Source organism: Phaseolus vulgaris, chromosome 6 (assembly GCF_051622355.1).
Source record: "Phaseolus vulgaris cultivar YP4 chromosome 6, ASM5162235v1, whole genome shotgun sequence".
Taxonomy (NCBI): Eukaryota; Viridiplantae; Streptophyta; class Magnoliopsida; order Fabales; family Fabaceae; genus Phaseolus; species Phaseolus vulgaris.
In genome coordinates, this window is record NC_143503.1 from 111,668 (window position 1) to 125,830 (window position 14,163).

At 32.5% G+C, this 14,163-nt stretch overlaps 1 protein-coding gene across 3 annotated transcripts; it reads right to left on the reverse strand.

Annotated features, from left to right (window-relative positions):
* Window positions 1-653: 653 nt before the first annotated feature.
* LOC150026025 (uncharacterized) lies at window positions 654-10,416 on the reverse strand. 3 transcript variants are annotated; one of them, XM_090303096.1, is made up of 6 exons: window positions 10,278-10,416; window positions 10,020-10,080; window positions 9,706-9,924; window positions 4,653-9,539; window positions 1,987-2,183; window positions 654-1,078 (listed from the first exon to the last, which is right to left on the reverse strand). In XM_090303096.1, exons 3-6 carry the CDS (start codon window positions 9,880-9,882, stop codon window positions 964-966), a joined length of 5,376 nt encoding a protein of 1,791 aa, XP_090159222.1. In that variant the 5' UTR covers window positions 9,883-9,924; window positions 10,020-10,080; window positions 10,278-10,416; the 3' UTR covers window positions 654-963. The 3 variants fall into 3 exon arrangements, with proteins under 3 accessions (XP_090159222.1, XP_090159224.1, XP_090159223.1); XM_090303098.1 differs by having other exon boundaries at window positions 10,172-10,317; XM_090303097.1 differs by having other exon boundaries at window positions 9,706-10,080; window positions 10,278-10,410.
* Window positions 10,417-14,163: the final 3,747 nt, after the last annotated feature.

The following is a 14,163-nucleotide window of genomic DNA, read 5'->3' on the forward strand; positions in this document are numbered from 1 at the left end:
CAAATTTTCATACCAGATTAGCATTCTAGAATTTAAAGTTTTTACTTGAATATCCCAATCCAAATGTTTCAAACTGATTCGGACGGACTTGTATACTAAATTATACAAACTGATTTGTTTGGATTATATAAATCGATTTGTAAATAATAATATACAAACTAATATTCAAAATAAAATAAAAATTATTCTCAAGGATGTGTTTGATATGTCAAAATTATATGGAGGTGCAGGAAGGAGGCAATGGAGGTGCAGGGAGAATTTGTCTAATAGAAGGATAAAGTACCAAAAGGTATTCAAATAACAGAACTTGGATAGAAAAGTAAAACAGAATTGAAAAAGTGAAATAACTAATTGCCAGCAGTTTAAACAGTCAAGAGCAACAAATGACAAGATTTGGTAACTAGTGAGTTTTAAAATATATCAGAGGTTGATGGAAAAATTATGGTTAACTGAAAATGACAGTAGAAAGCTTAAGGGATAAAATAGATTAATAAAATGTAAAATAATATTACATATTCATCCAATGACAATATTATATATATATATATATATATATATATATATATATATTTTAATTTTACTGACATTTGCAATAAATGTCTTAAAAATCATTACAACAGTGAATTGAATTAGATAGTAGTGTAAAATTATCATAGATAAGGATTTAGTACGATTAAGAAACAGAATTTTGTACATTTAAAATGAAAAACAACTTGAACCAAAAGAGAAAGTGATGTACAGAAGTAATTATCTGTAAAATAAAAAAATCCTATGCAAAATGTTGTCCGGCATACTTAATGAAACAGTATAGAACATTCTTCCTCAAAACATTACAATTTCGAAACTTAAGACTTGTGGTTCCAAAAAGAGAAGGAAAACACTCTTCTAACTGATACCAAAAGAAGACAGAAAAAAACAAAGCAACATTAGAAATTCCATTCCATGATCCCAAGTCTTTCCAATTCATGCTTGATAGATTCTACGGAGGAATTCCCAATAATAGTTCAACATGTGATCTGTAGGTCTCACTCTATCCCACTTCCCTGTAACAAATATAGCATATGCATCTGCTGCATACCTGATTGAAAAAGAATCAGAGTATCATCAACAACAGAGGCAAGAAAAGACATAAATATATATACACACAGAGCCAATAAAAGACACACATAAATATATATATACACACACACGGAAAGGGATCAAATCACAAATTTAAGTTACACACACCTACTATGGCACATTCATACAACCTCACCATGGATTGAATGTTCTTGTCACTAAGAAAATGACTACAAAAATTATATAATTCTAAATTACTTAATACTCAATTTATATTAATTAAGATAGTCATAATATATAATTCTTAAAGTGTATATTTTACTGATAAAGTCGAAATCATCCTCCGCAAGCGAGGCCGCTATATCTAGATGACATAAACATACAACACGCTCCCGACATACTTAATGACGCATGCTCCTCCCAATAATTAAACGCAGTTAGCAACAACATTACATTACTCCAAAACATACTTGAAACTACAGTTAAGGAGTACTTGGGCCTTCCTCAGAAATATAGCCCATAAAAATTGAGTATAAACAGGGAGGTACCCCAAGGTAAGGACTTCTGAACGTTTTTATTTTGAACATTCATCATTGTATAACACTAATTTGAGCATGGAGTGTTTTGAACGTTTTCATTTTGAACATCCATCATTGTATAACACTAACTTGAGCATGGAGTGTCATTGTAGGTACCCCGCTCCAAGGTCGAGAACCAAACGAATCCAAAACCGAGACAATAGAGGAGATCATCAGTTAGACTAGGAATTTCAGTTAACCAGTTGTTTTATAGGGTCAACCGGCCTTGTAAAGATATATATAATTTATGAACTACTTGATTACTGTCTTATTGCTAATTTTTTTCTAAAATTTGACACAATCAAGGTAATATGTATTATTAGTATATATAGCAGACAAGATGACTTACTTCCCAACCCCATGCAATTGAGTTACGTGAGTCCAGCTTTCGTCCAAGTATTCCTCAGAGAGACGCTTTAACATTTTTGCTCTTTTGTGTTGAAAACCTAATGTCTTTATTGTTTCTTCAATTTCCTCGCGTGAAACTTCTGTGCAAGATTTTGCATCTGGGCATAACTTGAAAAAGTCTGACACAATATTTTTTGTCTGCATTTTGCAAAAATAATCCATTAGTACATATAGATATAATTTCAACATTTAAACTACACCTAGTTGCCCATCTTAATTGAAAGGAAACTTCAAAATGCATTAGAGTTTTCAACAAAAGCAGAAGTTCAACTCTGCCAATAACCAACCACCGGTTCTAATGGTACAATTTTAATTGTAGAATAACAAATATGGAATGGTTTCATCAAGAGGGATTGACTAGGCTTCATGATTCCTTAATTTAACACATTCTCAAACAGTCACCTTACCTACCTAATTGACACTATTCACCATATATACCATAAATGACAGCATGTTTGGTTTCGCATTAGATCAAGTCAAACTCAGATTTATGAACCACATTCAAGTTGAGGCTACTTTGGATAAGTTTCATTTTTCACTTCAGAAACGTGGATCTAAGGCTGCAAATGTCAAACCAAACACACTAAATTGATGGATTCAATATCCAATTTCAGCAACCAATGTTAAAACACGAATCGGAAGAATACATGACCAGCACTCTTGAAGTATTCACCAGAAGAAAAGTACCTAAAATCTGCAGAAAGTGATATGTGACAATCCTGTTACGTGTAGACATCCAAACAAAACACTGGAAGAAAGCTTAGGACTTCGAATGAGTTTGGAAAGGAGGAAACTCTGAAGATTAGAGTAGGTAAGAAATTAAAACAAAGATTTCCAAGAAAAAACCGGCAGAAGAAGCCATGGTCTAAACTGCATAGTTTAGCTGAAAGAGATATACTAAAGTAAACACGCAAGACTGTAATTCGCTAGCACCTCTATGATTGAAATGAAACCCAATTTGAAGAATAAACTGGGATATAATAGAATTGATTGAGTAAATAATTAAAAGTTGACACAGTAAAAATGTGACTTAAAAGAACTCGTAGATTAAATGGAACATTTCCCATTCAAATGTCTTCCCCATAATATTGAAAATTCTTCGTTGACAGCAATCAAGCAAAAGGCCCTCAAGATATGAAAAGGATGGCATCTATATTCCTCTATACTCTATACACAGATCCATAAACTATTTTTTCTCTTTTGAAACACGTCAAGAACTTGACACCTGAATGATGATTTCATTCATTTGTTCAATGATCACCTATTTATTCAAGGCAACATGGCATCACTCATAAGAAATGGTGAATAGAATACAAGCACGGTTAGCAAATCTACAAGGTAGGAAGAGTGAAGAACTTATTAACAACCTAGCATCACCTTTTCACTTACAAAACTAATCCTTGTAAATTTATAAAGAAAATAGTACACACTCTTTTAAACACAATCTCTACTATTAACTAAAATTTATTGCAATTACAATTTTGGTCTTGCTGCTTATTTTATGAATATTTCCTAATTTTGTAGTTTCCAATAAATTTTATCAAATAGTGGGGTGTATTAGGAGTGTTAGAGAGAGTTGTTAGCACTCCTCTTTCAAGAAAGATGACTATGTAGGCTTAATTGTTCTTACTTAGATACAAAGATATTGGAAATATTAAGGAAGAAAATAATGGCTGACTCACCAAAACTACAATCACAATATTATTCAGCTAAGAATTATGATCTACGTATTGCAATAACAAGAACCACGTGTCTGCATTAAGAGGCTCTGTAAAAAAGGCCTAAAGAATCACTTGGGGAAAGTTATGATATGCTACTTGTCGAGCATATAATTGCAGAAGGGTGTTGAGATTTTATTAGGCCAGATTACAAGGAGATTTAACAGATTGACTGGGGTCCCCAAATTCAACATTAACTATACACAATCATATTATAAATATGGAATGTTAGCTAACTTCAAAGAGGAAAAATAATGCAACAGAACTCCATACTATATTGTGCATCAATAGATTTTAAATATTCCTTTCATGTGATAGGTATATACAAGTCACCAAAACTTGTGCAAATCTAGCAAGTCGCTAATAAGATGACAGGGGAGAACTAAATATTAATTTCAATGAGATTAGCATTGCTGAGAACTTTGAACTAACATGACTATCACTATAAAATTAGTCATCAGGCTTTTATTAGAAGCAACAATTCTACCACTCACCGCAAGATAAACCCTAATTTTCTTAGACCAAGTGAGAATAAAATATAATTCCCTAAGACCAAAGAGATAAAACATTAACGTCTAATCTTTCATTTCAAAGATGGCAATAGTAACCCCACATAAAATCATTTTAGAAAGGAAATAACAAGAACTATAGCCCTTTTTTTACCGTGTCTTTTATTGCAGATAAACAGATGAACTCACTGATGCCATATAACAGCTACAAATACAAGAGCTGGAAACATTTATGTTCCTCCAAATAGATGGACTTAAAAGCATATTATATGATGCCAGCTTTGGGCCAAGAGTAAAACAAAGGGCTAAAATGCAAAATAAACTATGCAAAAAATGTAAGATTACAGATGCTGTGAAATTATTATGCAAATAATTGATACCTGTCTACCAGAAGTCCGATTGAGAAGCATACAAATGACCAACACCCTCCAAGGGTCATGAGCATGATCCTCTTGAATGAGAACAGTCGCAGAGCGGGGAGGCTTCCATGTAATATCAGGAGTTTTTCTTTTGTAAGCCTCGTCCCACTTCTCAGAAGCAGAAAGATTTTTTTTAATTTCAATAGATTTTTCACTGCAACTAGATTTATTTTCCTCTGGTTTATCCTCCACGAAATTTTCAGTGGCATGTAAAGCAATAGATTCAAACTTGCTTCCCTCATCCAAAGGTTTCACGTCAATGTTCTTCCCACTATCATTATGAAAATAAGGGGAAACATATCTAATAGCATGGGCAACATTTTTCTGAACTAGAGGTTTTGATTTCACGCTCATCTTCCCACTATCATTATGAAAATAAGGGGAAACATATCTAATACCATGAGCAGCATTCTTCTGAACTAGAGGTTTTGTCTTCTTGGGTTTAACTTTACTAGTGGTATCTTTTCCATTCCCCTGCAGTTTATTGGAAATTGTTTTCTTCTTGATATTAATCAATCCATTTTCAATTACATTTCCATCCCCTAGCAGCTTATGTTCAAGGAGCATACCGCCAGTACAACATGATTCAGCACCAACCTTCTTCACATTGTTGCTTTGAAAGAAAGGAGAAACCTTTTGAATTTGAGCAAGCTCAGTTGTCCCTTCCGTATTAGATGTTCTCTTGCTTTCATATTTAAACATTTCAATTGGAATTTTATTTCCCAAAGTACAAGCACCCATTAAAGGTACAGAATCAATGTCACTTTCAAGCCCTTGGACTTTTACATTAACTGCCTTCTCCTTGTAATTCTGAAAATACGGAGAAACCTTCCGTACCTTGGCATGCCCCTCGGCTCTTTTCGTGCTGTTGGATTTTCTCTTCAATGATTCAATTTTAATGGTTTCAATTTCATTTCCAATTATTTGAGGTTCAACCTCAGAGAAATCTCCAGAACTAAACGCAACAGAATCAGCATGAACATGCTGTTTAACATTCTTCCCTCCATTATTTTCCATCAGTTTATCCTCCATGAAATTTCCAAAGATAGGTAAACCCATGGATTCAGACTTTATTTCCTTTTTCAGTGGTTGAACACTAAACTTCTTCCCACTGTCATTCTGAAAATAAGGGGAAACATATCTAACACCAACTTGGACTACATTTTCTGGAGCCATGGATTTCATATTCTTGGAATTAACATAACAAGCATTAGTGTCATTTCCATTCACTTGCAGATTATTTGCAATTACATCTCCATCCTCTGGCAGCTTATCTTCATGGAAATCACCACCAGTACTTGATAAGGCACTGAATCCAATCACACTGTCATAACAACATGATCCATAATCAACCTTCTTCCCATTGTTACTTTGAAGAAAAGGAGAAACCTTTAGATTTTGAGCATGCTTCACTATCTTGTTCTTTGCACATGTTCTATTACCTTGGAATTTAAAATTTTCAATTGCAATTTTATCACCAGAGTTGGCAATAGAATCAAAATCATTTTCATGATCAAGCGCTTCAACATTGACTGTTTTCTTGTCATTCTGAGAAAAAGGAGAAACCTTCCGAACCCTGCCCTGCTCCTCAGCAGTTTTTTTATTACTGGATTTTCTCTTTTTCTTGGATTCAACTTTAAGGGTTTCAATTTCATTTTCATTTTCATGCCATTCCACAAAGTCTCCAGAAGCAACTGGAAACACAAGAGGGTCAATACAACTATCAAGTACGCGTTCTTTAATTTTCTCCACCCCATGTTTTCCCTCCAGTTGATTCTCAATGGAATGTCCATAGATGGGTAAAGCAATGGAATCAGAACTGCTTTTCATATTCAACGAATTGCCTGTAATCTTCTCCACACTGTCACTATGGAATAAAGGGGAAACGTATTCAAAACAAAGGGCTGTATTTTTCTGAATCACAGACTCTGTCTTCATGAATTTAACATTTCTAGTTTCAGCATCATTTCCATTCTCTTGCAACTTATTTCTGAAATCTTTGATCTTCTTGAATTTAGTTGTTCCATTTTCCATTTCATTTCTATCAGCCCGCATCTTATCTCCAAAGAAGCTTCTACCAATACCCGGTGAAGCAAGGGATTCAATCTCACACCAACATGAATCAGCATCAACCTTCTTCTCAATGTCACTTTGAATGAAAGGTGAATTTTTTTGAATTGGATCATGCTCAACAATTTCAAGCTTCTCGTAACTTCCCATGCATTTGGATTTATTTTTTCCAATTGCAAATTTATCTTCATTCACTTCCTCCTTGTCTTGAACCATGCATCCACAAGTACCCATTGAAGCGACAATGTTATTATCACCATTATTAGGTGCTTCTAATTCAACAGTCTTCTTCACATTGTCATTCTGAAAGTAAGGAGAAACCTTTCTAGCATTGTCACTCTCAAAAAAAGTTTTCTGGCTATTAGATTTTTTCTTCTCGGATTTAATACCAATGGATTTGAATTCATTTCCATTTTCTTTCAGCTGATCCTCAAAGAAGTCTCTAGAAGCAGCAGATAAATAAACAGAATCAACATAACCTTCATGTCCCAGCTGATCAATCTGTACAGCACAACCATCTTCCTCCAGTTTATCCCCCAACAACTCTACAGAAGTAGGTAATGCAATAGGATTAGACTTGCTTTCCTTATCCAACGATTTGGCATTAATCTTCTCTGCACTATCATCATGAAAATATGGTGAAACATATTGAACACCAACTGGAACTGTATGTTTGTGAACTTCAGGTCCCATTTTCTCGGGGTTGAATTTACTGGTTGCAGCGCCATCACTATTCTCCCCCAGCTCCTCCTCAACTGAATTAACCTTTTCATCTACCAGCAACTTATCTTCAACAAATCCAATGTCACAGCCATAACAGCACAACTCAGGATCAATCTTCTCCCTGATGTCACCCTGACACTCACGCTTCTTGAGTATGTATTTACTGGTTTCATCATCACCACCTTTCTTCTTCTTCTTCTTTTTCTTGGATTTAATCTTTCCGTCTTTCAGCAGGTTATCTTCAATAAATCCAATGTCACAGCAATAAGACCACGATTCAGGATCAATCTTCTCCTTAATGCCACCTTGAGACTCACGCTTCATGAGTACAGATTTACTGGTTTCAGCATCATCACCACTCTCCCTCAGCTTATCCTTGACAACTTTTTTCTTCTTATTCTTTTCCTTGGATTTAATCTTTCCATCTACCAGCAAATTATCTTCAACAAATCCAATGTCAAAGCAATAAAAACACGAATCAGGATCAATCTTCTCCATGTTGTCACCTTGAGCCTCATGTTTAATTAACATGAAGTTACTGGTTTCGGTATCATCACCATTCTTCTGCAGCTTATTGTCAACCAATTTCTTCTTCCTCTTTTCCTTGGATTTAATCTTTCCATCTACCAACAGCTTATCTTCAACAAATCCAACGGCAAAGTCATCCTCCTGCAACTTATGGTCGACCACTTTCTTCTTCTTCTTGTCCTTGGATTCAATATTTCCGTCTACCACCAGCTTATCTTCAACAAATCCAATGTCACAGCCATCACAGCATAATTCCGTATCAATCTTCTCCCTGTTGTCATACTGAGGCTCACGCTTCTTGAGTATGAATTCACTGGTTTCAGCATCATCCCCATTCTCCCTCAGCTCCTCCTCGCCTGCTCTATTCTTCTTTACCTTGGAGTTTACCTCTCTGTCTACCAGCAACTTATCTTCAAGAAATCCAATGTCACAGCCATAACAGCACAATTCAGGATCAATCTTCTCCTTATTGACACCTTGAGGCTCACGCTTCTTGAGTATGAATTTACTGGTTTCAGCATCATCACCATTCTCCTTCACCTTATCCTTCACAGCTTTTCTCTTCTTATTCTTTTCCTTGGATTTAATCTTTCCATCTACCAGCAAATTATCCTCAACAAATCCAATGTCAAAGCCATAAAAACAAGAATCAGGATCAATCTTCTTCCTGTTGTCACCTTCAGGCTCGTGCTTTCTAAGTAGGAAGTTACTAGTTTCGGTATTACCACCATTCTTCTGCAGCTTATTGTCAACCAATTTCTTCTTCCTCTTTTCCTTGGATTTAATTTTTCCATCTACCAACAACTTATCTTCAACAAATCCAATGGCAAAGTCATCCTCTTGCAGCTTATGGTCAACCACTTTCTTCTTCTTCTTGTCCTTGGATTTAATCTTTCCATCTACCAGCAGTGTATCTTCAACAAATCCAATGTCACGGACAGAACAGAACAATTCTGGATCAATCTTCTCCCTGTTGTCATACTGTGGTTCACGTCTCTTGAGTATGAATTTACTGGTTTCAGTGTCATCACCGTTCTCCTGCTGCTCATCTTCAACTGTTTTCTTCTTCTTTTGCTTGGATTTAATCTTTCCATCTGACAGCAGCTTATCTCCAACAAAACGAATGTCACAACTACAAGAACACAAATCAGGACCAATCTTCTGCTCGTTGTCACCTTGATGAGGCTCACGCTTCTTGGACATTCTCTTCATTTCCGATTCGATCTTTTCAGTTGCAATTTCATGTCCATTCTCTTCACTGCCATAACTACAGGATTCAGCATCAACCTTCCGCTCAGAGGCACCAAGAGGCTCATGGTTCTTTGACCTTCTCTTATGTTTTGATTTGATCCTTCCACTCACAGTTTCGTCACCCTTCCCTTCATTGCCATAACAACAGAATCCAGTATCAACCTTCTTCTGGTCATCTCCTTGAGGCTCGTGCACATGCTTCTTCAGCCTTTTTATATCCCTTTTGGATGTGATCTTTTCAACTGCAATCTCATCTCCATTCTCTTCCCAATTGACCTGCATAAATTTTTCACGTGCCTTCATAAAAGTAAGGAAAAAGAGGGGGAAAAACACATTTTTTAAGAAGTCTCCCCCATTCCATAGCCGTTTTCAGATAAACAAAAGTTGTTCCTTTTTATTTAGCATTACAAAAGAAGGTATCGTATTAATTAAGGTCACTTACTCCCTTCTTCCCATAGTCGTTCTTATTAAAGTTTGGAACTTTTTTATGCATTTTAGATGTCTTCTTCCTCTCGTTACTGCTTTTGTAACTTCCAATTCCCCTTTCTTCTTTAATCTTCCCACTTACTTCAATCACATGTCCTTCTTTCTGGGCAGGCAGCGCTAAAACGCACTCCATTCTCCTAAAATTCTCCTGCTATAACTAAAGACAAACCAAAGTCTGGGAAAAAATGTAAGAGTGTTAAGCACAATTTGCATCAAAGAATGCTTAACTAGGTCTAGGGAAATATGTGATGATCAGTTTCTTTAACTCACTCCACTGGTAAGCCTCTTCAGACTGTGAGGTAGGATTGGAGAGAGCCAAAATGAGAGGTTTCTGCAAGTCAGGCATGACAGAGTAGTTAATATGTAAAATTTAACTTGACATAAGAAATTACTATAAGCTAAAATCATTTAATATTGAATACCCAGAACCCAAAATCACGCATTCAATCAATATATCAGATAGAAAGCATGTAATGTTAAATAGCCAGAACCCAAAATTTAGTTTTGAAAAAGGAAAAAGGAAGTAACCCTGGAAAAGGGTTTCTGGTGTTGTTGGATTCAAGGTTGTGTATTTCTCCATTCTGCAACTACTCATATTCTCAAGAGCAACCAAAACGACCGCGCCACTGTTTCCCTCTTTCTACTCATAAAAAATATTTTAATATATTTTTTGTCAATCACATTCATAATTCCTTTTTAATTGTTTTTCATACATTACTGTTAAAACGTAATATGAATTATATTTTAATAATAATATACCAGGGCTAAATTTTATGTTTTTTTATTTTTTATTTTATTTTATATATGTGTAAATAAAATATATTTTATATTATATTATTTTAATTTATTATAAATTTATTTATATTTGTATTTTTTACATATCAACATATGTACAAAAAACAATTATACAACAGACCTTTCAAATTACTCATCAGTTTTAATTTTATATCTATATCTTAATATCTTAACTATCATAATATATTTATTAAATTATAGTCATATACTATAAAAATGTGATTACGTAATAATATATTTTGAAAATATAAATACATATAAATTTAATAAAATTAAAATATTACAGGATAAATTTATATAATATTTAATATATATATATAACTAAATTTATGATAAATTAAAGAATATGTCATCATGTCATATTTACATTTTTTTTATACAAAGGAGGAAATCTCAGACATTATGTCATCCTGCTGAATCACATCATTTAATGAGTTATAAACTAATAATGATAAATAGTAATAGTTTATCAAAATTTATTTCATATTATTTTTATATCCTATTTGCTTTTATAATATATTATTTTGTTTTATACAAATAATATATGAGAATGTACTTGTATTTATATCCTATCTGCACTTTCTAATATAAATATACATTAAGTAGGTAGTGTAGTATACACCTTTCTAATATATATTTAATTTATCCAAATATTTATTTTATAATAGATATTACATCATGACAATAATCTACAAATATATATATATATATATATATTAATATTTATATTTATAGGTAGCGTAATTGATTTTTATAATATATGTATTAAATTGATTTATTGTATCTTTAATTATTAACTACAAATAATATATGAGAATGTACATATATTTATATCCTATCTGCACTTTCTAATATAAATATACATTAAGTAGGTAGTGTAGTATGCATCTTTTAATATATATTTAATTTATCCATATAATTTTATGATTTTTTAATAATATTTTTTTATTTCAATATTATGATATTTAATATTTAATTATATATTGTTTATTAATTGATATATTCTGAGACGCAATAGGTTTGTAATAAAATCAATTACAGGTAACTATTATAGATATTACATCATGACAATAATCTACAAATATAAATATAATATATATAGGTAGCGTAATTGATTTTTATAATATATATTAAATTGATTTATTGTATCTTTAATTATTAATACAAATATATATGGTAAGAAATAATAACTTGCACACCTACAAATAAATTAGTAAATAGGACACATGATCTATGTATATATAGGAAAATTTTAATTATAACTGCTTTGCTTTTAGTTGTATATAAATTTGTTATTATTTTATTTTTATATTAATATTTTATTTTATTATTTTATAATTAATTAAATTTAAAATTAAAAAAAAAGTTAATATTAAATTTGAAAGAGAGACGTACACTATATTTATTTGAAAATAATGAGTCAAATAAAGCTTTGAATTGAAATGTGTTTTGATGGAAAGTTACTTTAACCGGCAAAAAGACACATAAAAGAAAACTTTTGAGAGACGTGTGAGAAGAAGAAACTGAAACGAAAAAAAAAATGAAAAGAAAAAGAAACATCTGATGAGCATATATTTATTCACACTCACTAGCCTTATTCATAGATTATTGGACTATAATAATAAATAAATAAATCTAATGTTTTAATTAATATTCTTATAATTGGGTTTATTTGGGCCTTAACTATTATTATTGTTAATTTTGTGTTTTTAGAGTAAATTATCCAGAGGGAGCATCTACCAATGGGTCAAATATGCAAAAGTCCAAGTTGCTTCTTGAACCAAAACAGAAAACAAATTCGGAGGAGAAGAAAGAGAAAATAAAATCTACAATATCTCAAAAACAGAATTGGAAGCAAATCTTCTGCAAAATACAAGAATTCTGGAAAGATAGAAACTTGGAAACGGTTAACAAAATATAAACTACAATATTCTCTCAAGATCCTTGGAGCAGAAAAGCCTATAAAAGGACACAAGCATCAAGGAGAAAGGGGAGAGCTTCATAGGGTTTTCTTAGATTATTTTCTTCTTAGTAATTCTTTTGTTTTGCCTCCGCACGGAAGGCTAAACCTTTTCCGTTGATTCCTTTGTAATTTCCCATTGAGTTCTGAGGTTTCGTTCTATAAAAGTTTCGATTTTTAAGTCTCTATAGCAGTTGTTTTTATTGTCTAATCTCCTGGAAAACTAGTTTTTGTGAGAGGTTGTACTTGAACGCATGATTGAGAGTCTTCCTTGTCTTAAACTTTGGTTTCTTAGTTAGTTCAAATTGTTCTAATTAATTTCTTGGGCGCATGATTCAAGAGAGAGGAGGTAAGCATTCCCATGGAGTATACACATGGAACAAAGTGGGTATGGATTAAATCAGTAGACGCATGCTTTACTGGTGAGTTTCAGTTGAATCAGATAGGGGCATGTTCAATCTGGTTTAGCTTTGTTGGAGGATTGAGAAAAGATTAATCTTTAGACAACCTGTGAAGAATTCAATAGTGGAAGAACTTGGGGATCAATCACTTTTTATTTGTTATTTCAATCTCTTTTATATTTTCTACACAACCATCTCAAACCCCTTTTTTTTATCTTTATTGTTATTGCTAAATTTTATTGCTTGTAGATAGATTTTAAACCCTGATCAACTGATTTTACTATTGGATTCGTTGGGAGACGACTTGGGGTCATCTGACCACAGTTATACTATCATCTCTCTTGTTAGACAAGTCTACGCTAGAATCATATTAATTTGACAACAAAACGACAGCTATCAAATTTGGCGCCGTTGCCGGGGAATCCAATTTGATTTTGGTTATCAGGTTTTTCTTTCTTATCTGCATAATTTTTTTTTCCTAATTTTTTTTTTCTGAATATTTAACCTGTATTTTCTTCCTATTAGTATAGCAATAAAAAAAGCGAAAATAATAATAAAAAATCTAATATTTAGGATATCTCTTATCTTTATTTTGTTTTGATTTGTTTTTATTTTATTTTATCTCCTATATCTTTTATCTTTATTTTTTGTTTTTATTTTATTCCTTTATATCTTTTATCTTTATCTTATTTTGCCTTTATTTTATATCATTTATGTTTTTAGTTATTTCTTTTATTTTGTTTTGTCATCTTTATTTATTTCTGTTTTTGTTTTTGTTTACTGTTTTTATTTTCTATATTTTATTTATTTCTTTATTTATTTTAACATAATTTTTTTTCTCTAACTATTTTTTTAAGTATTAAGTGTAGCATTTGCATTAATTTTTTTTTAGGATCTTGCATTTAGGGTAGACACTTCAGTTGCTACTCTTTGATTTCGATTTTTAAGTCTCTATAGCAGTTGTTTTTATTGTCTAATCTCCTGGAAAACTAGTTTTTGTGAGAGGTTGTACTTGAACGCATGATTGAGAGTCTTCCTTGTCTTAAACTTTGGTTTCTTAGTTAATTCGCATTGTTCTAATTAATTTCTTGGGCGCATGATTCAAGAGAGAGGAGGTAAGCATTCCCATGGAGTATACACATGGAACAAAGTGGGTATGGATTAAACCAGTAGACGCATGCTTTACTGGTGAGTTTCAGTTGAATCAGATAGGGGCATGTTCAATCTGGTTTAGCTTTGTTGGAGGATTGAGAAATGA

Excerpts from the sequence above, each read along its gene's own strand:
- LOC150026025 (XM_090303096.1), bottom strand. The coding sequence starts at position 9,882 with ATGGAGTGCGTTTTAGCGCTGCCTGCCCAGAAAGAAGGACATGTGATT. Across the intron at positions 9,540-9,705 it reads ACGACTATGGGAAGAAGGGA|GTCAATTGGGAAGAGAATGG; the intron begins GTAAGTGACCTT and ends AAATTTATGCAG. Across the intron at positions 1,079-1,986 it reads CAATTGCATGGGGTTGGGAA|GTATGCAGCAGATGCATATG; the intron begins GTAAGTCATCTT and ends TTTTTCAATCAG.